General features: G+C 46.8%; 1 protein-coding gene across 18 annotated transcripts in view; it reads left to right on the plus strand.

Moving 5' to 3' along the window:
• Nucleotides 1-24,139, plus strand: part of STPG1 (sperm tail PG-rich repeat containing 1) — a 53,196-nt gene that overhangs the window by 17,086 nt on the left and 11,971 nt on the right. For 9 of the 18 annotated variants that reach the window (XM_070260729.1, XM_070260735.1, XM_070260732.1 and 6 more), the window contains 3 exons: nt 4,098-4,216; nt 17,084-17,254; nt 20,976-21,084. In XM_070260729.1, the coding sequence (XP_070116830.1) occupies nt 4,098-4,216; nt 17,084-17,254; nt 20,976-21,084 (399 nt within the window). Of the gene's footprint in view, nt 1-3,658; nt 3,800-4,097; nt 4,217-12,926; nt 13,029-17,083; nt 17,255-20,975; nt 21,085-24,139 lie in introns of those variants that run through there. The other 9 variants (XM_005607349.4, XM_070260726.1, XM_005607350.4 and 6 more) reach the window with 3 other exon arrangements.

The following is a 24,139-nucleotide window of genomic DNA, read 5'->3' on the forward strand; positions in this document are numbered from 1 at the left end:
CTAAATGTGTCAATTTATACTCATAATTCTCTATTTTATATTTATCCATGGATTTACTATTTCCAGAGCTCTTCATTCCTTTATGTAGACACAGGTTTCCAGCTGGTACCATTTTTCTTCTGTCTGAAGGACTTCCTTTAACATTTCTTGTAGTTCCAGTTTGCTGGAGATTAATCCTCCCAGCTGTGGTATATCTTTAAAAGTCTTTATTTTGCTTTTGTTTTTGAAAGATACTTTTACTGGGTACAGTATTCTAGGGTGACAGTTTTTTTCCTTCAATACCTTAAAGATGTTTCCAACAGCAGTCTGCTGTCATTCTTACATCGTTCCTTTGTATGTAACATGTCTTTTTTCTCTGCCTGATTTTAAGATTTTCTCATTATCACTTTTTAAAAGCAATTTTATTTTATGTGCCATAGTGTAGTTTTATTTATGTTTCATTTGCTTGAGGTTCATTGATTTTCTTGGATCTGTGGGTTGATAGGGTTTATCAGCTTTGGAAAATTTTCATTTTTTTCTCGAAATACTTTTTCTATTTCCTCTCTCCCCATATCTCTTCTTTGGAAAGTCCAATCACACGTATGTTAGGCTCCTTGAAGTTGTCACATAGCTCACTGATATTCTGTACTTTTTAGTCCTTTTTCTCCTATTTTGGATAGTTTCCATGTCTGTCAAGTTCACTAGTCTTTTTTTCTGCAGTATCTAGTCTATTGTTAATCTCATCTAGTGGGGTTTTTTTGTTATTTTTTTTGTTTTTGCTGAGGAAGATTCGCCCTGAGCTAACATCCGTGCTAACATCCGTTTTTTAGTGTGTGGGCTGTCAGCACAGCATGGCCACTAACAGAGCAGTGTAGATCTGCACCTGGGAACTGAACCCAGGCTGCCGAAGCAGAGTGCCCCGCACTTAACCACGAGGCCACCAGACTGGCCCTTATCTAGTGTGTTTTTAATCTCAGACATCTTAGTTTTCATTTATAGAAGTTTGATTTGGATCTTTTTTAATATCTTCCATGTCTCTATTTAATATGTTCAGTCTTTTCTCTAGCTTCTTGAACGTATCAAATACAGTTATTATGGTGGGTAGAATGTTCTTGTGCACTAATTCTATGACCTGTGTAATTTCTGAGTTGGTTTTGATTCGACTGCAGTTTTTCCTTCTTGGCATCCCCATGAATATTTTATTGGATGCCAGATATTTTGAATTTCACCTATTGAGTCTGTATGTGTTTATAGTCCAATAAATTCTTGTGCTTTGTTCTAGAATGCAGTTAAGTTACTGGGAAACACTTTGATCTTTTCAAGTCTTGCTTTTAAACTTTGTTAGCCGGAACCAGAGCAGCATTTAGTCAAGGGATAACTTTGCCATGTTTCTGAGGCAAAACCCTTCTGCGTACCCTACTTAATGTTCCATGAATTAGGAGGTTTTCCGTTGGACTCGTAGGAACATGAGCTGTTCCTGGCCCAGTGTAAGCATCAGCTATTGGTCACCCTCATTCTTTCAGGCGATTCTCTCCCCAGCTTTGGGTAGTTTTCCCACACGCGTGTGCCGATCGGTACTCAAAACTCCTAGAGGGGAACCCAGTGCAGGTCTCCCTACAGCTCTCTCGTCTGTGCTTCTCTGCTCTGGGAACTCTCCATGAGGCCCTCCTGGATGCCCACATCCATTTCTTCAATTTGAGAAGACCACCAGACTCCGCCTAGATTCCTCCTCCCTGTGCTACGGCCTGGAAACTTCTCCAGTAAGCCGTGAGCTGGGGGCAGTCTTACTGTGAACCTCATTTGTTTCGGTGTTCGGTGCTTGAAAACCATTGTTTCATATATTTTGTCCATTTTCAACTTTACTTTTTCAGTGAGGAGGGCAAATCCAATCTCATTTTGATTGGAAGTGGAAGGTCAGTTACCCAGAGTGTTTTCTTTAAAATCCTGGTTTTTTGGTAGTTCTCCTGAGAGTTGCCTTGATTCGTGCCATTCCACCACAGCCAGAAGCCAAAGCGTTGGATCTGCTTTCTGATCACGGGGAAACCTTCCTTTTACCTTTCTTCAGAAGCCTCCTTTCTTTACTGCCTTCTCTGCAAAATCTCTCGGTTGTTCTATGACTCAGACTTTTAGAAACAACAGCTAGGAAGCCTTGCATGTACTGCTTTCTGATTTGCTCTCTAGCTTCCTTAAAGCAAAAGATACATAGCCATCCACCTACTTTAACGAGGGTGAGGGAGAAGGGAGGAAAAGAATATACTGTGTATTGGTATCTCCAAGTGTTTTCTAACCAAACATACATATTCTCTTTTTTCACTTGCTTCATCCTCAGCCCGGGCAAATTAGGCGAGGTTGCTCCATCCCCATTGTTTCATTCACTTGTGTGTGGAGTCCTTACTGTGGGCCAGGCTCAGCAGGAGGAAGGACAGCTTAGAGTTCAAGAGCCTGGGCTCTTTAGACAAACGTTCAAACCCCAGCTGCTCACCTGCTGGCTGTGTGGTTAAGCCTCAGTTTCCTCCTCTGTTGAGCTGGTTCATAAGTCCTGAGGGGCCCCCGATGACGTTGGGCTTCCCTCTTTGGAAAGTAGTTTTGTTTTTTCAAAAACTAAGAGACTAATAAATGGGCCTTAAAGACAGTTTCCATGCCACCTCGCCCCCACCCTAATAAATCCCTCCTTTCTTCTCTTGGCTGTCTTTTTTCCACTTCTGCACACATTCTGTCTCTGAGGAGGAGGACTCTGATGTTGAGATAATTTGGCTCCCTACTGGCACATCTTACAGAGTCAAGATGGACTCCCCCACCCAAAATTTGGCTTAAATGTCAAGACTGATGCTGCCGCACACACATCAAGAGGATATGAAAACGTTTGTTACTCATACAACGAGGCTTTCTGGGGAGAGCATGGCAGCCTTCCCAATCTGGTCCAAAAATGGCTTGAGAGAGCAGGGATAGGAGACTGACGTGGGTTTTATTGTGGTTGGGAGGAGGGGCTGGAGTGAGAGCAGGGGTTTGCGTGGTTTGGGCTTCCAGTTGGTACCAATGGAGGGAGCATCCTGGCCTCCTCATCGGCTTGCCCAGATGTGGGGTGGAAAGGGACGAGGGAGTGGTGAAGCTTAAAAGCTGTCAGCAGCCAAACATCAGAAAATGAGTCAGATTCTATGACACTCACAGGTCACAGTTTGTGATCAGCCTGCCGTGCAGATAGATAGATAGATGCTGCCGGTGGAATCTTAGCAATTGTGGACGTTCTCCCAGAGGTGGGGAGTGGGAGAGGGGAAAAGGGGAAGTTTATATAGCATTTATACATCACAACCCAGACATATAAACTGTTTTTTTTTTAAAGATTGGCACTCAGCTGACATCTGTTGCCAATATTCCTTTTTTTTTTTTCTTCTCCCCAAAGTCCCCCAGTACATAGTTGTATATTTTTTAGTTGTGGGTCCTTCTAGTTGTGGCATGTGGGACACCGCCTCAGCGTGGCCTGATGAGCGGTGCCATGTCCATGCCCAGGATCCGAACCAGCGAAACCCTGGGCCACCGAAGCGGAATGTGCAAACTTAACCACTCAGCCACAGGGCTGGCTCCCAAAATTTTAATTTGGTTTTCTATAACTGATCCCTTTCTGCTTTTTAACCCCACGTCTGCTCAAGCGGAAATCTAAACTTAGACTTGTCTTGCACAGCGCCCTGAAAAGTGAGAGCAAGCCCCACTCTGGGATTTCCCTCCCCGTCTGCGTCTTCATCGTGCTCGTTGATGTGTCACTCTGGGCTGAGGATGAGTGAGGATCTTGCTCTGTCCGCCTGCCTCCTCCAGGCTGCTCCAGGTGGTTCTGTGTCCCCTTCCTACTTGCCAAGAACATCTTCTCTGTCAGATCCTTTCTCTTACCTGGGACAATGTGCTTCAGCTATATATAGCTTAAGAGCTGGAGGGGAAAAAACCCAATAAATTACGAAGAGGGTAATTTACACTTGACAAAAATCCGGTTTCATGTTTCTCTCTTGTCAAAAGGCAAGTTTCTTTTCTATTCCATTTAAAGTAAAACATTAATATACAGCTCTGTGTTTTCTGCTTTTGCCAATTCTTTGTTCTTTGCTAATTTTTATTTTATTTTTGTTGTGTAGGTTTTACTGCTGCATACCCAACACAGTCCTCCGTTCCTTTTAAATATGAAGCTTCGATAATTCCAGAATCAGAAAAAAAAGGATTTAATAGTCAAGCCAAGAGATTTTATCGCAAAAAGGTAATGACGTTGTCTTCGAGATTCTTTACTTTTCGGCTGGATTTCAGCCTCACAGGCCGGGCACACGGGTCTGGCTGGTGCGTCTGTCCGTGTGACCAGTAGAGGGCAGTGTCCGCCAAGGAGCCGGGCGCCCTGCCCAGCTGTGCGCTGCCTGGACTGTAAGAATGAAAGATGTTAAATCCTGGGGAAAACAGCATGTCTGGACTTAAGGTGCCACACTGAGCCAAAACAAATTTCAAGAAGAAAGGTGTTTTTAAAAATTATTGCAAAAATGGAAAACTCAAAAATCCCAGGACTATGAAGTAAAAGGTAAAAATCCTTTCCTCTGCCTCCCCCAGCCTCACTCTTTATGAGAGGAAATAAGACTTTCTTCAAATAACATGAGGCAAAATAAGAGAGTCTAATAAATTTAAAAGTACCTTTGAGATGAAGGCCCCTCTTAAGTTTTAAACTTCCTTTAACAAGGTGTTGTTACTGTTCCTGTATTTCCGCCATCCTCAGCCTCTTCTCGAAATATCTCTGTGTCTCTTTTCCTCTTTGATCTGGAAAGTTCTGCTTGGCCTGATGGTCTTCACTTAACTTTTGGGATTTTGCCGCTGAAGGCCCAGGGGTCTGACCCTCCCCTCTCTCCCCAGCAGGGGGCGGAAGCAGCTTGAGCTGTCCTTAGAGTCTTTAAAAGTCTTATTTCCTTTATTCATTTATCCAGGACCTTTAGAATAACATTCTTTTGGAGGCGTCCTCGTCTCGCTTACCTTTTGCTGCCTTCTGAAAATGCTTTTCGTCCCCCTCCTTGCCCAGATGGCGGCCAGGGAACCAGGAGATGTGGGTTCTGAGCGCAGGTGCGTCAGGAAGGAGTCGAGGGGCCTTGGCAGCACCTTTGCCCTCAGCTCTTCCTCATTTGTAAACAAGAACCCTGAACTAGAAGATGATTAAGTTCCTTTTCATTTCTGATATTTTAAGATTCTAAGAAAGCAAATAATAAAGAATATAGCACGTGTATATACACACTCACATACATACACAAACATATATATTTTTAATTACTTGTAGGTTTTCCCCAAAGATGATAAATAAGATATTTGATCAGGAGTTTTCTCTCTTCTCTCTCTAGTCTCTCTATGTTTAAACTGTCTGTCTGTCTGTCTCTTTTCTGTTTGGTGTCCTTTTTGTCAGTTTAGTGATAATATGTTGTCCATCTCTAGGATATTTGCAGCCCAGACTCTAATAAAAATAATAGCAACCATAATTTACTGATCCCTACTATGTGTGAAATCGTTTTTAGACCGTGTCTCTAATCCTTAAAGCTAAAAGGAAGGGTATATTACCTTAATTTAACAAAAGAAGAAACCAAGGCTGAGGGAAGTTAAATGATCCACCCAAGGTCACACAACACAGGGTTTAGCAGAGAAGAGGCCCTGCACAAATATTTGCTGAATCAACGCTGAAAGAATTAGACCTCAAACCCAGGCCTCACTCACTCCAAAGCCTCATGCTCTTCCCACACACTGCACCACACCTCCCTTTGTGGCTCTCAAAGCCGTAATTTGATCTATGAAAGTCAGTAAGCACATTCTGAAAAGGCTTTAGCAAAACAGACCCAGCTCCAGATAGAAGGTGTCAGGTAGTGTGTGTAGGCTCCATCCCTTCTACATGATCTGGTTCTGAAGATTCAAATCCAGAAACTGAATGGACTGGCACTTTTTTTTTTTTTTTTTTTGGTGAGGAAGATTGGCCCTGAGTGAACATCTGTGCCAATCTTCCCCTATTTTATGTGAGATGCTGCCACAGCATGGCTTGACTAGCTGTGCTAGGTCCACACCCAGCATCCAAACCTACCAACCCCAGGCCGCCAAAGCAGAGCACATGAACTTAACCACTAAAGCATGGGGATGTGAATGGGCTGGCTTTTAAAGTTAGCATTTTAAACTACTATTGCTTTTCAGAAAATGTTCTGCTGAAGGGACCAAGGTGGCAGCTGGCAAAAGCTAGAGGCAGCGTCAGATATAGAAATAGCTCAGAAATTTGATTCGTACTTTTCAAATGTGGTCACATTGGTTTGACAATGTGAAAACTTTCATCTAAGTATTTGAAAACATTTTGTAAATAAGTCTGGAATTTTGTGGAAAGCACATCCATAAATGGGATCCATTAATGAGATTCCCTGTGTTCTGCTCAGTTACTAGCTGTGTGCCTTTAAACTAGTCACTTAACTTTTCTGGGCTTCAGTTTCCTTATCTGAAACATAAAATTTGGATTGTATAATTTTCTAGGTTCTTCAAGCTATAAAGACAAAACAAAATCTCTTCTTCCATGCTCATTAGTCTCCTTTTTCCTGAGGGGAATGGGCATTGAGAAGTTAAGACGCTTGTTTAACATTACCTGATAATTTAGTGAGGCAATCCAAATTAAAAACAGATTTTTAAACTCTGGTGTCTCACTAGCCTTCTTAAAAGATTAATCGCACACACCCTGTGTCTGATCTCATGACTCGGTTGTGCCCTCGCATTAGTTCTGTGACCCATTTAGCACATCTTTAACCCAGAAGATCGGTGCCCTTTGAAATGTACACTCACCTTACCAGTCTGCCTTTGGAGGAATCATCCGGGCCCCGTGGTGCAGCTCACATTCCCCGTAAGTCTGACTGCCGGGTACAGAGCCTGGGGCCTGGCAGTTTGGGCTGCTAGAAATGAAGTCTTCTTCCCTGAGCATCTTACAGTTGTGTACAGATGTGCTGGCGAGTCTCCTACAGGAAGAGGCACGCCCGTCTGGGACAGAGCAGAGCCCAGCGCCTGGTGGACACTTTCTCCCCCACCTCCTTTCTGCCTCCATTTCACCCTGGGTTGTGGTCACAGTTTCCCAAGCTGGGTGACCTAAAGGATACCCACTCACTGTCTTCGCATCTCTGTTTCCTCATCTTTAAAATAAGGATGTTGTAATAGGGAGGCCCTTGCTGGGAATTACTGCTTTGTGATTCTAAACCTGATTGATGGTACAGGCACCACATGCTCCAGATGGGCACGGTTGAAAAATCCACATTAATTTCACACGTAGCCTGACAGTGAATCCACCCTCCCAAACCGTAAGCAGGCCAGTGTTTAATTTGTGGTGGAACTGTACAAAGTTAATACTGTTCACTTGCAACTTGATAAGGTACTGGACCAGGGATGTTTTACATGTCAGAGATATTTAAATGAAAGGAGTTCGGTTTGCAGAGACCACGGTGTCCAAGGGGATAATTACCCTCAGTGTGTACTTGGCGGCATAATGAACCACAATAGGGTCTGCCCGACCTTCCTGCTCTGGAAACCTGACTTCTGGGCATCCGTCACCAGCACCCCTTTCTAAGGGGCCTGCAGGACATGTTCCTGGAATTAGCGAGCACTTGGCTGGCACTGACAGTGTGCCTGGAACCCCTAGAAGACCTTTGCATTTTCACCTCATTCAATCCCCATAACAACCCTGTGAGCTTGGTCCTGTCCTTATCCACACTTTTTGATAATGACCCTGAGACACGAAGAGCGTTAAGTAACTCGTGCAGCCAGGGTCAGGCAGAGCGAGGGCAACCTCAGGCAGCAGCTCCTGGCCCCCAGACACTGTTTCCCAGCGTCTCCCCAGGTGGAAGCAGGCACATCCTCCTCTGAACTCCTGCAGCCCGTCTCGTGCCCCTGACCACCTTCTGCTTAGCCTGAAGGGCGTGCATGTCCTATCTCCACCTGCCCGAGAGGTCCTGGGACAGCCATCATTGCTGTCCTTTCCAGACCCCGGAGCCCCACAAAAGTGGATTGAATGAATGGTCCCAACTCAAGTCTATGCATTTCTCATTGAGTCGCAGGAACACATCCCACCCATTTTGCACTGTTTGGCTGCATCTCCTCCATCCCGTTCCTGGAATTTGTGAGCAGCTAACATCTCGTGCCTGTATCCTTGCGCCTCAGCACAGGCCCTGGCCCACAGTTAGTTGCTTTCAATATGTTTGTCGAGTAGAGTTTTTGCCCACTTTCCACTCGGGAGACTTCAGGGGGCTGCTGACAAGCTGGTTCCAGGTTGAGAGAGAGGAGGGCTCTGAAGAAGAGCAGCGTGGCGCGCTCAGGGACAATCCCGATGTTAACGGATGCTTTGAAAATGCCGGTTTGACTTCTCTTTCTGACCGTTTCCAACCCAGCCAGGCCAGCGATGGGCAGAGACCTGCTCCCCATTGTCATCTGCCCAGGTGGCCAGTGTCCCCGCTGCTTCCCCCACACTGTTCTCCACCTGGGCGACTAAGAAACGGTTTCCTCGAGAAGCTCCCTTCGGGCTCCCGCGACTTTCCCTTTCTGACATCCTCCCCCATTCTGAACAAAAAAGGGATGTTTTCTTGCTTGTAGTGCACTCGCTGCCTCTCCCTGTTCACTGTGATCAGAGGCTTGTAAACTTTGATGCCAGGCATCAGTGTATGGAGCGGGCAGAGAAAACAGAAGGGGCAGATCTCAGAGTTGTGGACAGTTTGAACCAGAAGGACTTCGGCGACCTCTAAATCCACAGAGGGGCCCTTTCTGTGACAGCATCTCCTGCTGAAGCCCGTCAGGGCAACTGCTGCTTGAAGCCGCTGCCAACTCTGGCCCCTTTCCCTGCCTTCCTCGTGGAGGCCTGGAGTGCCGTTTGAAAACCACGGATCTGGACACCTCCACTTGCTTCTTTGCAGGTTTACACATGGGGGAACTGAGGCCCAGTGAGGGGACGTGCCCTGGGGACAGATGCCAGCTCTCTTGCTTCTGGTCCATGTTCTCCTCACCACTTTGGCCACATCAATCTGAGTAAAGGCTTTCTAGCTTTCGATGAAGTCAACAGGGTGGATGCACGCATTGTCCCAAGACCCTAAGAAAAGAGGTGTTTGTAAAAGGAAGTTGTTCCCTCTGGAACCCCAAGTTCCTGTGTGGTTTTGCCGGTGGATTCACCACAGGACGAGGCTCTGTTTCCGCCTCAGGCGTGGCCGTCTTCCGCTCTATGCCTCTAGCCCTTCAGCAAACTCCTACTTTTTTGTTCATCTGTGCTTTCCTGAGAATCACCAGCTAGCCCCCCAAGAATAGACCGAAGCAGGGTGGAACATGTTTGAAGTGTCAGAAGGCAGGTCCAGTGTGGTCTTTAGCCAATGAGCCAACAGAGACCACGTTTTCCAAGCCAGGAAACAGTTTGACAGACCATTGATTTGACAAACCCAAGAGTATTAATTGGACAGAATCTATGAAATCAGGACTAGAAAATCCAGGCTGGGTGCAGATGGAACTGGCTCCAGGCTGTGGGAGATTAAGCCCTCCCATGACCTGTGGAGACACCTGGGATGATGAGGCGCATGCCCTGCTCCACTCTTCCCCTCCTCCTTACCTCTCTAAACCTATCCCAAGGTCACGTGGGTGTAGAGCTGTGTTCCACCCTTGGCACATGCAGAGGCTGCCCATTTGGGAATTTAATCCTTCAAAAGAGCTCTCAAAGTGCGTTTTGACCAAATGTCACCCAGATGTGTTGGGTGGGAGCATATCAGCCAGTCAGCCCTTGCTCAGTCTCTCTCTGAAGGTCTTTAACCCCCAAAGGAGGGTCCTGGCTGCATTGAGGCTGTCGTGGGCAACTGAAGACTAGGAATGCTGCTGATGATGGCAGGCACACACTGGCACTGCTCTAGCCCCTGTGCGTGTACTGACTCACGCAGTCCTCTCCCTGTGGGGCAGGCACGGGAAGAAGACGGATAGCACCCAGAACAGTGCTCTCAACAGAGCGCTCGGCAGGCAGTCAGTGGAGCTCCGATAAATGATTCTCTTCCCTTCTCCCTCCCACGCCTGTTTTTGTTTCGTTTGTTTGGCTTTTGACTTCTGGGGTGGTCTCGGCCAAGAAAGCAAGAGGTGGCTAAGTTCATACCAGTTGCAACCTGGATTGTTATTCTCTGGGGTGTGCTCTGAGAGGCCTAAACTCATCTGAGTCATGTGACATTAGTCACGTGGACTGTCACCCCAGAGGTGGAAGGTCTGGATTTTTATGGCCCTCCTGTAGAGCCATGCACCAGCCCGGGCAGTTGCAGGAGAAGGTTTGGATTCTCTGCAGCTGGACATTTCCCTCCAAGTAGCTTAGAAACCTACTTGGGTGCCACGTTGGGGTAGTGGTGTGCTGGCAAACCAGCTCTCCCCTCCACAAAGAAAAATTCTGGTTTCTAGCATTTGCCAATTCTTGTGATGTAAATACTCCCGCCCTGGCTGATTTCAAGCTACTGCTAGCAAAATTTCTTAATTTTTCACAGTCGCCCTCACAAGCTGCCACTGGCCGGCTGAGCCTGCTGCTGCTGAAGGACCCCGCTTGGACATTAAGAGCCAGCAGGAGAGGTCACCGTCCCCCTCTTATTTGGCCTGGAGTCAAACCAGTTTGCAGTGGGGCAGAATTAAAACATGATTAAGGTCCCGTGGGGTTGCCAGATTTAGCAAGTGAAAATACAGGATTCTTAGTTAATTTAGAATTTCAGATAAATTCTAAACAACAGATAAACAACTGTTTTAGTATAAGTATGTCCCAAATATTGCATGGGGCGTACTTACGCTAAAATATCTCTTTGTCGTTTATCTGAAATTCAGATTTAACGGGCAGGGTGGGGTGGAGCCTTGAAGGGCTTGTATTTTATATGGCAACCCTAGCTCCTCAGATACGTAATGGTGTCCAGAAAATTCTCATGAACTGATGGCGGTGTTGAGAGTGTGGCGATGGGCCGGGCGCTAGAGATGTGCATCTTCACTGTTCACTGTTTAAGCCTAGAAAAGCCGCAGTTACGTTTCCTGCTTCAGCTTTCCCTCGATTGAGGGGCTCTGGAAGCTAAAAGACACCTGAAGGCATTTAGTCCAGCATCTTTGATTTACAGATGAGGAAACTGAGGCCCAGAGAGGTGACTTGCTCAAGGTCACTTAGCTAGTAGCAACACTAGAATTCCTGACTCATACCCCAGTGGGACTTTGTTTTTCTTTTATCTTACACATTCGCCTTTGAGAGTTAGTGTGGTTTAGTGGTTAAGAGTAGCCTCTGTACTCAGACTGCCTGGGTTCAAATTCTGGCTCTGACACTTCCTGGCTATGTGACCTTGGGCTGGATCTCCTTTGGCCTTGGCTTCTCATCTTTAAAATAGGGATTAAATGAGTTAGTGCATGTAGAGGACTCAGAACAGTGCCTGGCACTCAGAGCCCACTCATTAAGTATGTGCTGGCCCTGCAAACAGCCCCCTAGAAAAATCTCTTCCTTGTTTCCCTGTAGCCCCTCAAGTCTGCACCCACATGCCGGGGTCCTTTTGGCCTCGGCCTGGGGTGCGTGTGCACCAGGCTCTGTTGCATCTCCTTGGCCTGCCTCACTCTCCCAGGCAGTCAGGCCCCTCCGTCCACCAGGACCGTCACCACCTACAAAGTAGAAATCGGCTCCCCTGCCCCCACTGCTGCAGAGCCAGGCTCAGAGGACGCACTGCATCTGAATTCAGCGCAGAAGAACCTGTTAATAGCACTGCTGACCCTGTCCCTTATATTAAACCACAATCACACCCTGCTCAGGTCAGACTGGAAAGTCCTTGAAGGTCCTCAGGGTGCCTTAAGCTTGCTTTCTGCCCGGAGGAAGGTTGTGATGGTGGAAGTAGGACGAGCCTTGGTGGCAGAGGTTGGAGGGAGAAAGCGCTAGAGTCAGCCTGCCTGGTTTAAATCTTCGCCATTTACTAGCTGTGGACCCAGCATCTCTGGGCCTCACTTTCCTTAAAATGGGCCTGATGATACCCCCGCTGCACAGGGCTGTGTACACCATGCACTTAGCACCGAATTCAGGTACTGCCATGTACAGCAGTGGGACCTTGGGCAAATGCATCTCCACATGCCTCAGTGTCTCCATCTAGAAAATGGGGACAGTAATCTCTTCTTCACCCGGGGATTAAATGAGACAACCTTTGAGAAGGTCCTGGCGCCAAGTTGGCAGCCAGTAAACTCCTAAGACAGGGGAGCATCCTTACCATTTCACGCCACTTGCGTGGCCAACTTCTGTCAACATTGACTTCCCCCTGGTAACTAGCGTGGAAATGAGACAAAAGCCCAGTTCATTGCAGCAGCAGAAACGCGCTTGGAAGTCACACTTCTGTTTGTTCCTCTCTCACATCCCTGCATCATTTAGCACCTGAGCCCCAAGATCCTGCCTCTTTTTGTCTGAGAGTTAGAAATGGGCTTCTTTGGGAGGCAGGTTGTTTTTGTTTCATTTTGCTTTAGAAACAGAAACACTCCCTGATTTCTCTTCTGAAAGGCTGAGGAGGAAGCTGAGCCAGGTGGGGTGCGGTTGACGTGAAATGGGTCGCCCTGCCCTCCCCGTGGGCTTGGCTCACCCAGTCATTACAACCGACTGCCCATCAGCCACACTTGGTATCCCATTTTATGCTCATTTCTCTAAGGGCATGAGAAACAACAGCATTCTTCTGGAATGCAGTACGGCATGGTGGAAAGAGCAAGGGCTTTGGGGGTCCCAGACCTGGGTTGGAATTGCAGCCCCAGCGCTTGATAACTGAGACGGTGACTGGGCAGGTTAGGCAACGGTGGAGCCAGGCCGTCATCCGTGAAGTGGCAGCGGTGCCTGTCCTGGAGGATTACAGAGAGGCGTAGCGTTAATGGATGTAGAGCTTGCGGAAAAGCACAATGGAATTGAATGTATCCAGATGACGCCACATGCTCTTCCCTTTCAGGATGATCTCCCAGGTCCTGGGTTCTACAACGTCATTCACCAATCTCCAGTGTCCAACAGTGTCTCATTGTCTAAGAAAGGGACAGGCACTTTTCCCTCTATGGTGAGAAACCCTTCTTTGAGTAAGGCCATTAACTGATCAGTAATTTCCTTCATTCATTGCATAATCATGTATTGGACATCCAGTCCCTTTTCTCCAAACGCCCACGGTTCTAATTAGGAGAGTAACTGCCTCCTCAAATTTCATGCAGGTAGATTGGAGCCTGTGTCTTTATGAAATTTTTTCCCACTGCTACACGTTGCCAGAGTGGGAAGAGAAGCTAGAGGAATATTCAGACCCTCATCATCCAAAACCAATTTTGTCATCATGGACTGGCCTAGGCAAATGTTTTCCTGAGATTTTTAGGCATACCATGGAAAAAGTCATTATTATACATTTTGCCCTAATGTGATGTTTTACATTGCTTAGTCTAATTGGGTTATTCAAATTATTGAGAAATCTGACGGGACCAAAAAGAAAGCAGGCAGTGGGCCTAAAATCTACTGATCCTCTTCCCCTCTCCATTTCTCTTCTTTCTAAGATGTGGGTCCTGATCTTTGCGGAGGGCTCTGACAATCAGGTAGCTAGGTGAAGTGCCAACATCCCTGACCAGACCTGGGCCAGGAGAGTCTTTATTTGAATATTTATAAATTGGCAAGAAAAATAGATATAGCAAGGGAAATGAGTCAAACTAGGAAAGACTAGCTGAAGTAGGAAAGTGAAAAAGAAGGCAAAGCAAACCCAAACCCTGGCATCGATGAAACAAATATGCTGTCTGTTCCTTTAAAACTTACAATAATCTCTTGCGAAGATGTATCATGATGCCTGACGTTGGAATTGATTTTTTTTTTAAAAAAACCACACAAAGGGACAATTTAAGGCACACTGAATGCAGCCACTTATTGCAGCTCGAGTTTGGCAGCACTGAATACTCAAGGAGCAAACCGACCTTGGAGTTAACTCCTCCTGAGCACGGACGTTGAGGCTGCACAGGCTGCCAGCAAGAACACAGAACCAACACACGTCTACCTCTTTCTCTGCGAGGGAAGAGACTCCAAAGCAATTGGCAGAAGTGCCGTCTCACCAGGTCCTGGCACAGAAGACGAGACTTAAGATCTAATCCTGACTCAGCTGTGGATTCTTGATGTGACCTCAGGCACGTCACCCATGTGTGTCCCAGTTGCCTCATCGAGTGGAGACTCCCTGGAGGCACTAGGCAAATTAACGTTGCAATAGGTGAAATACTCTTTGAAACTGCAGAGCATTATAAACATGTTAAATGTTAGGATTGTTACCACCTGAGTCACAAACAATACTTCCTGCAACACCTAGGTTTTCTCTCTGAGAATTTCTTGGCCAAATAGTGGCACTGCCCATTCCTGCTCCGTGCCAAAGAAGGGATGAGTCAGGGCACACCATCAGTTCCCTACCGGGCTTTACACGCAGTAACTTTTCAAACAGCGAGGCTGGGCCGTCTGGAGAACGGGCCCAGGGGAAGATCTGAGGACTACAGAATCTCTTCGGGCCTTTCAGGTCTTTAAAAAATTCAGACCAAACCCCGGAGAAAGCAGACATTAAGTTGTTCAGGCTGCCTCACCACGCTTTGATGGATATGAGAATTTACGTATAAACACTTAAGTTCCTGTATCCGTGTTTGATGGAGATCTGTCGGGAGAGCCCCACATCTTACCCAGTTCCTTTCTGAACAGGATGCGAATTTCATGCCTCCACCCCTCTTTTAGTGACTTTCACATTTAGCACCTCCTCCATTTCCGGATCCCAAGACTCTGAGAGCATTAAAAGTTGCCGTCATGGGGGAAAGGTCTGCCTGGCTGACACTGGTATGGCCAGGAGGAGTGTGATTGTGGGTGAGGCTAACCGAAAAACTCTGTGGGTCAATAAAGTTTAGAAACTTCCTGATGACTACTGGGGCAACTACGCCCAACCTTTTGAGAGCACCTGTCATCTCGCTAAGTCCAAATAATATACAGTCCTTTATGAATGCATTCCTAGTCTTTGCTGCAGAATTGTTCATGGGACTGACTAGGATGCTAAGTGAAGGTGCGGGAGGAAACTTTCATGGCCTTTCTGTATTCGCACGGTGGCAGGATGGTCCTGGAAAAGTTAGATGTGCTGGGGAGAGGTTCATCAATGCCAGCAGGCGGCCAGATTGGAGACCACGGGCTTGGCAATTAAAAGAAAGCCGAGGGGTGGGGAGGGTTGGTGAGTGAGTGTTATTTCAGCTAAACTCAGACTATTTCTATTACAATACTTTATGAAACTTTGCCTCCAATGGGAATTTTGAGAACAATTTTTCCCAAAAAAGTATGTTAACTGGTATTCTCAGCCAAAAAGACTCCATGATCCCGTAAGTTTGAGAAAGGCTGGTTAAACAAAGTCAGACAGGTTTCTTTACTGAAGACCTTCTCAGAGCATTTAATACGCCAATGTGTGTGACGAATCTTCAAGATGGGAACATGGTATGAAACTTCTCAAATGTATTTGGCTCTGGAACTCTCCCCGCTGCTGCTGCCGCCTACACAGCCTCATCTTATAGACCTGGTATGCTGAGGAACACACTTTGGGGAATAGCGCCTTAGAAAAACATGCTTGCCCACTCTGTTGGGTGACTCAGGATGGACACGCTACAGACGACACCACCAAGGAAGGCTTGACCTTGTCACCCTTCTTCTAAAAGGGAAAAGCAAAGGTTTGCCTTGGGCATACGAGGCACAGGGTAGTGAGTCTTCCTGAGCTGAAACCTCCCACAGTCATTTATCAGCCGCTCATCTTATAAATGAAAACACATGCTGCTATTACTCCTCTCGGCCCATGCCTCCTCAGAATGGGAAATCTGATCCATATCAGACAGTGGAGGCAGATTGCCTGGGTGAGAATGTTGGTTCCACCACTTAACTAGCTGAGGGAGTTCAGTTTCCTCATCTGTAAAGTGGGGTAATCATAATATCCACTACTCAAGGTTGCCATGAGGATTACATGCAACAACCCGTGAAAAGTACTTGGTTCACTATTGCCCAAAATACGAAGGCAAAGTGAGTACCAGGCTGGGGTGACCTTACTTCCGAGAACATCAATGAATCCTTACAATTAGGAGGAGGCAGAGTTGGGACTTGAACCCACGCTAGACTCTGAACAGCTGAGACTCTGGGCAAGAATGCTTCTGCCGCTAGTGGCACCCTACACACATACCATTGGGGGTCCATAAACCCGGGGTTGAGAACCGTTGCCTCCAAGCACAAAGTGAAGGGCCGGGGGGGCCCAGTGCCTTCCACAGCCTCCTCCACTCTCTGTGCTTGTGTAGTTATTGACCCCTATCAAGCGGAGGACACCCGGGGCAATGTTCTCAAGCTTTTAACCACAAAATAATGAGAATTTTTTTGTTTTATCAGACTCCGATACTTGCCATACTATCATCGGGTAAAGTGATGTTATCACCTAGTTTCTATGCCTTTTGGCCCTTTTCATTTGGCAAACATTGATTCTGTTTGTTTGTTTAACTGAAAATAGTTCATCCTGGCTTCCTGGAAGGAGGAGGATTGGTTCTGTTGAAACAGCAAAAATATTGTAGGGTTTTATGAAATCAGTAAGAAGGTGGGGGATAGGAGGCGTGGCTGGACAGCAAGCCCTACGGAGCCTCGCACCTTGCCGTTGTTGGAAGCAAACTTGTTATTTAGGCAATTCAGATTGTTTAACCTTAGCACCAAGATGTGAGGTTTCACTCAGGAAGAAAGCCTAGATTGGAGAAAGAACGCCCCATCGCCCCATCGTGTAAATTACCCCACAGCTGATGAGTCAGGCGCAAGTGGCCTGAAACGAGGTTGGGTGGAAATGCATTTATGGAAAAATTATTTTTGTGAAGTCCCAAACATAAGATGAATAATTTGAGTTAGTTTACAGAAGTTAAAACAGGTCTGAACTTGCATTTTCTGTGAGCAAATCCTTAAAGCCCGAGGTCAGTTTATCATTGAAACCTGCTAGAGTTTCACCTTTTATAAAGTACTTTTAGACCTGGTGTCGGGCACTGTCTTTTTGACGTTTGTCCTTCAGGGCCCCGAGATTATGTGACAATGCTGACTCCTTTGGTTTTCTCCTCACAGTGTGCCCGGTTGGACACCATCGTCTCTAAATATCCTGCAGCTAATGCGTACACCCTCCCATCACATTTTATTTCGAAGAAAGACTTCAGTAACTCCTGCTCCAGCATGTTCCAGCTGCCAAGCTTCGCGAAAGTTCTCAAATTTGAAACTCCTGCACCAAACCATTACAATGTAAGAACTTGCATCTGCTTACTAAAGATATATTGAATGAATGATTTACTAAAATAAAACAAAGGAAGCAGGAACTTTGGGAAATAGCATTTTAATGCAATTGGTAAACCAGGCAGTATTTGTTGATGGGTGTATGAGGCTGTGCGAGACTCTAACAGGGAATTTGCAGAACCCAGATAAAAATGTGAGCCACCTGGAGGTCAGTGTGGAGCAGTGAGAAGACCACTGCCCTGGAAAGTACTTATGGTCATCCCGCCCGTCATCTAATGTTTCTGGGACAGTTTTCTCATTTGTAACAATGAGTATGTTATTTACCACTTTATCTGCAGGCACTATTCATTTACTTTTTAGGTCCTTATAGAGAAAATAAGCTTCTGTCTTTCCATATCAGAAAATTGGTTTTTTAACAGTAGCATTCTGCCAGTTACGATCACTTTGTAGTCACCAAGGCAGAACGGTATAATTAATGGTTAAGAGAAGGAGTCAGGTTCAAATTTCAACTCACTTTCTAACTGTGTGGCTTTGGCTGAGCCCCTTAACCTTTCAGGATTCAGTTTGTTGATCTGTAAGATGGGGATATGCCACCACTTCATAATGTTAATGCAAATATTAAGTGAGGTACTGGCACCCAAGAATCCATAACACACGGAGATCAGTAGAGCTGTCTATGGGGAAGTCGTGTTACCTCTGAGCCTCAGTTGTAAATGGAATTAATTATACTTGACCTACAGGGTTGTTATAAGAAGCAAATGAGACAACGCACGTGAAAGTGCTCTGAAATACATGACATGAATTGTACATAAAGTATTAATGTTATGCCGTATTTCAAAATATTTTGGTCTCAGAATACATTTTAAGTTTCCTTTTTCTTTTATATTATTATAAATAATATTTATATGGCTGAGGTATAAAGATGGAGAGTGGTCACCGTGTTCTAACCCAGCTGGGCTTCCCTTCATGGATCCTGTGGCTACTCTGTGCCAGACCAGTGATATGGCTTAGATTCCAATGGGGAACTCAAGACCAGAACTAGTAGATAGACAAACAAAATAGTTACAAACTGTGGTCAGCTTTAAGGGAGACAAACAGTTGAAGCCTGAGAGAGAGAATATGTGAGGGGTGTGGGGGTTGGCAGTACCATGTACTTTAGACTGGGTGCTCAGAGAAGTCTCTGAGGCTGAGACCCAAGGATTGAAGGAAGAGCCAGAGTTTGGGGAACAGTATGTGTAAAGGTCCTGGGACAGCAAACAGCTTAGCCCAAGGGGAACAACAAGAAGGTGGCTAGAGGAGCATGAGCTAGGAAGAGAGGGGATGAGGGGAAGCCAGACAGATAAGCAGGGGCCAGTTCCTTCAGGGTCCTAAAGATCCCAGGGGAGAGTTCAGATTTTGTTCTGTGTCCTGGGAAGCCCTTAAGGGGGATAGGAGGTGTAGGGCGATGTCATCTGATGTGCTTTTTAAAATATCTCCCTCCACAACTAGAAGGACGTGCAACTAAGATACACAACTGTGTACTGGGGGGGGGGGGGGGTTGGGGGAGATAAAGCAGAAAAAAAAAATAATATCTCCCTTGAGCAGCTGTATGGAGAATGGACTGCAGTGTGGGCTGAGGGTGGATTTTGGAAAACCAGTGAGGAGGCTGTTAGACTAACAGGAGAGAGATCGAGACCTTGTCTGAGAAAGTGATAATGAAGGTGCTTGGCTGTAGCGCCTTTGCCACTCCTGAGAGAGGCCCGGGTTACCTGGGAGACAAGCATAGGCTGACTGTCTCCATGTGCGTGCTGCTCTCTGTATCTTCCTGGTTGCAGCTGAAGGATGCTGTAGTTAGTGCCCAGCCCAGCGTGCTCCTTCACCCGGCTTCATATCTCCAATGCCTAGCTCAGCTGCTGGTATGCAGTAAGCATGCAATAAATGTTTGTGACATCAGAGGAATGACATCCCAGTAGTAGACAGTTGTTAATGTAGAAAAGACCATTTCCCAAGTCAGCACTCTGTCCTGCCAACAGATCAATTGTCGCTTGCATGTGTTTTGTTCATTATTGTTTTAACGTGGCTCTGAAAATAATACGTGTTCATCATGAAATATACTCAAGCATTAGAGAAACCCCTGAACTAGAAAGTGGAAGTCCCTGATAATTCTGCTCCGCAAAGCGAACCACCATCCACACCCAGGTGCAATTTCTTCCATACTCCCTTCCTCCCCTCGTCCCTCCCTCCAGTGTCAGGACTACACTGTCTGCAGTACACGTGCATTTTCTACTTAACTATATCTTGGATCTTTTTTTCCTGTGGCAATACAATAAGTCAGCTTCATTCTTTTTTAACCTGCCAGTGGAGCTATTTTCCTAGTCGAATGGTGGGATCTTCTAGTGACGCACACTCAGTGTGTACAAAAATGCCCCCTTTTCAGTAGCGTTTCCGTCTGGGTGAGGAAGAAAGCTGAGGTCGTGTTTTGTCTACAGGAGGCTTTTTCAGACCTGGAGAACAATGGTTGAGTCAACGGGCGAGGAGCAGAGAAGCGATAATCCTGTTAGCCACACTGTGCACGGAGGTCTGCCGGGGCCTTTCTTTGCCTCTGCGCACCAGGGTCCCCCACTTCTCTATTTGAATCCCTTTCCTCCGTACCGTGTTATTACTTCCTCTCTGGCTCTTCTCTGTGAGCCCAGTAATTAGCCTGTTCCATCTGATCTCGTTGTTTGCGCTCTCTGCATGCAGTCTGGCCTTTAGGACCCTGGGAAAGCAAAATTCCTCCACCTTTGTCAACACAAAATCAAAATGCCCTCTGTGTTTCTTGAGAAACATTTTTTTGACAAAGGAATATCACCGAAAATCAAAGCATCCTGGTCCCAGCAAATAGTTTCGCTCATTCAGTAAATACTCCCAGCCATCGCAGACACAACTTTTATTGCCTCTTTTATCTAATGAATACAGGGGACAGACTGCAAATCGGCATTTAAAATATTTGTGATTCATGTGTAACGTAAGAATGAGCTCAGGTTTCCCTTTTCCCCTCTTAGTTTTAGAGTTCTGAACACTCTCAAGTGTATATTGCGTGGATCAGCCAAGATTCTTCATTTCTGGTCAGTCCAGAAAAGTCAAGACAAGGGTGCTTACAAATCTGATCTTAAATTACATGATTCCCTTGTATGCCCCCAACCCTGTGTTTATAGAAGGGCTGTTGAACGGTGAGGAGTCAGGTGGGCATGTGTAGGGCGAAGTGTTCTGAGGAGAATAAGAATCCTAGGAAAAGTAATGAAAATAATTTGCCTTTTGAAAAACACTTTCCTACAGATGATTTCCGTTGACCGCCTGCCTCCTCACCCCAGCAGCGCTCTGCATCAAGGAGCGCCTCTGATCCGTTTCACAGACGAGAAAAAGCTCAAGTTCAGAGAAATGGAACAATTGTGCAGGGTCGCACGTCCCATGCACAGCAGAGGCCAGCCCAGAAGCCGAGTCTGTGGGCTGCCTCCTCCGGGCGCCGTCCTCCATGCCACGCTGGGTCACCAGCCATCTGTCTGCTGGTGACCACAAACTCATCGACCCCTCCGGCTGGGGTGATGGTGAAGGCACAGTTGGCGTGACCTTTTCCGCTCGTGTCTGCTCATTTTCTGAGGGGGACAGGTTTAAATGTGATGTTTTACCCAAATGTGCCTCTCGTCCAGGCACAGTGACAGAGACAAAGAAAGGGAAGGCATTGAGCACACCGTCTTTATTTTCTCCCCAGGCCTCTGTCTCTTGCTGCAAGCAGAAAAATAACGTCTGTGCCCGAGCCGGGTTTATGTCGAAGACTCAGAGAGGATTTTTCACAGTTCCTGAGACAGGACCTGCCCCAGGTGAGTGGCCTTGTGCTGGCCTTGACCTGAGGGCTGATGTACCAGGTCTCATCCATCAGCAGGGCCGGTCCCTCACAGGGAGTCTCTCTAGAAGGAGCTAGGCTTTGGGGGAGAGGGGGTGGAGGGAGATACTGAACAAAGAGGAGAAGACCGGCTTCCCCCTTCATGGGGAGGTTGGCTGGCTCTGGAAGTGGACCACAAAGCAGCCACATGGTCCTCCCCTTTCACCTGCTCCAGGCAGGTAGGTGGGGAAGTGGCCTCTCTCTCAGAAGTATGCACCTTCCCCTACCCGCCCCCCCCCCCACTCCGTCACATGCCCTGGGGGGAGGAAGAGGGGGACACACAATGCTCTGGACCCTCCCACACTCAGCCCAGCATTCCTTGTCTCCTGTGCCTAGAGGCAACTTCATCATCCAGGCATCAAAGGATGGAAATATCTCTGTTTACTCCGCACTGTTTCCCATGCAGCCCTCACTCATCTGTCCTCCTAGGGCTGTGCTCTTAAGTCCTGTGTTTCAGGCGAGGAAATGGAGGCGCGGAGAGCTGAAGTGACTTGCTCAGTGTCGCAAAGCTAATCAAGGGCAGACCGAAGCCCAGAGGTGTGTGATGGAGGAGCCTCTTACCCCATCATTCCGTTGTGACTTCTGAAACCTCCAGGATTTGGCATGCACCGAGGCTGGCCTGAAAACGTTCTCCCCGCCGGGCTGGGGGAGGCCTTGCACCACTCCTGTGCTTTCAGATCTCCTCCCCCTGCCAGCCTTGGTGACGGCTTGCCAGAGAGGTCCGGGGAGGCTGCAGTCTGCGCTCCAGGAGCACACAATATATTAGAGCTTCCCAAATGGGTCCTGAAGGCCTTCAAGGAGCCTTGGGCCCCAGAGCCAAGACGAGGAACGGGGAGAGCTGGCCTCTGCAATCACGCCTCTTGGAGGGGGTGTGGGTAAAATTCCAGCACATGTCAGATTTCAGCAAATCCCAGTTAAAGGTGAGAAGATCAGTCTGAGCTGAAAAATCACACGAGCCCTAGTGAGGAGGCTCAGCCCCTGTGAAGCCCCAGCCTGCAGCATCCGAGGCAAACCCAGGTGACAAAGCCGGCCTCCCTGGGGTCTGGCCAGAGGTCCTGCCAGTGAGCCCTGGGATGTGGGCACCCACTCCCCCCAGGAGGGTCCTGAGGGGCCCCTGGCCCCTTGTAACAGAGCAGGAGGGGTGGGAGGGGGGACACCAGTGTCTGTTAAGCTCCTACTGTGTGCCTGAGGCTTTACATTCGTTATCCCATTGAATGCGCTCAAAACCCTGGAGCATTTGTCTGGTACATAATCACGTGCTCGGAAAGCATGAGCTATTATTATTATCATTGAAAAGGGCAAAAATTATACATAGCTAGAAGGTAACGAGCCCAGGGTCCCACACTGGGATTTTATCCAGGCCCATCTGGCTAGGTGCCTCGATGCCTGGTGCCTTCAGGACAAACACTCCATCCCCCACCCCCAAACTTGCCAGGGCCAGAGCCTGGGGGATCTCAGAAATAACGCTGTGGCTGTGGTGTCTGCTTCGCCCCCTGTGGGAAGAAACCAGATGTGGAGCCGTGATTGGCATTCCTGCCGTGTGCCCACAGCTCTGAGGGCCCGGGCTGCGCCTGGCCCGCCTTCAGTCCTGAGCAAAGTGCTCCCCTGTGCACATTCACTGATCGGGTTTTCTCAGTTTGCATGTGCTGAGCACAAGTCAGGCACACCCCCAGTGTCCTCCTCCCTCTTTATTTTTCCTTTAATAAAAAAGGTTATAGAACTTGGGGACATACCTGCATCAAAGTGGCATGAGAAATGCGGGTTACAGAGGTGAATCCATAGGCAAGCTCGACACCCTGAGACAGTCCAGCCCCACTCAGGAAAAGATGGAAGTCGATACACCGGAGCCTTACCTCGGTTCTCTCTGGGCCGTGGGGGCGTGAAAGCCTTTTCTCCCTTGCTTCTGCTTTTTAGCATTTTATAATCAAGTATTGCTTTAAACTTGTTTTGGTGGGGAAAAAATTTAAAAATATATATATATGAAAAAGAAACAGAAAGATAATTTGAGAGATGTAAAGCTAACTGGATATCTATTTTTTTAACTTAAGCATATATTGAGAACATCTTTTCATGTTATAAAAATCCTCCCAGGGCACCTTTTTAGTGGTTGTATAGTATTCCATTGAATGGCAGGACAGTAAGTTAAGGAATAAATTCCCCCTTGTTGGAAATTTAGGTTGTTTTAAACTGATCGCTGATAGAGAGTGGCACAAATATCCTTGTAGCTCACACTTGTGTACAATCAAGATTATTTCCTTATGTAAATTGCCTCAAGTGAAATTGCCAAGTCAAAAAGTGTGTAAAATATTTAAGGTTTTTGATATTTGTGACCAAGTTACCCTTCAGCACAGCTTCTCCGAGGCACCTGTTGTCCTCACCTTTGCCCCCACTGGGTATGACCGTTTAAATAAAATCCTGCTAATATGTACCATATCGTTGTTTTCAGTACTTTTGCAAAGGAAAAGTAAAGTTTTACTTAAAGCAAAATCCACTTTACAAAGTTTAGAAAATTTGAAATATTTTCCCACCCACAATGCCATCGCTAATATAATTGTAATATAACTTTTATAGTTTATAATGTAACTTTTCTGGGTTCCAACCTGTTTTTACTCAGCCGTATCCATTTGTACATGGACGTCGTCTTCGTGTGTATAGACTTTTTGGCTTTCTTTTAGTTTTTTCATCCTTTCATTTTCAAAAACATTGCCGTGTGGCTTTATGACGATCTTCGTTTTCGTCACCGTCAGGGCTGCCATGCCACCAGGAGGGGCTGTCGTTCCCATGACCGCCCCTGGACCTGGCCATCCAGGCTGTTTCTCCTTTCTCACATTGTGGCCACTGCTGTTGTGCGCACCTTTATGCTTAGAGCTTTTCCATTAGGTTGAATAACTTCCTTAATTTCTGAGTAATGAGAAGCGGCCGTCAAAGTGTGCAGATGCCTTCAAAGCTGTGGCCTCCTGCTGCTGTTTTGCATTCCGAAACCCCTGCACCCA

This window comes from Equus caballus, chromosome 2 (assembly GCF_041296265.1).
Source record: "Equus caballus isolate H_3958 breed thoroughbred chromosome 2, TB-T2T, whole genome shotgun sequence".
NCBI classification, from domain to species: domain Eukaryota; kingdom Metazoa; phylum Chordata; class Mammalia; order Perissodactyla; family Equidae; genus Equus; species Equus caballus.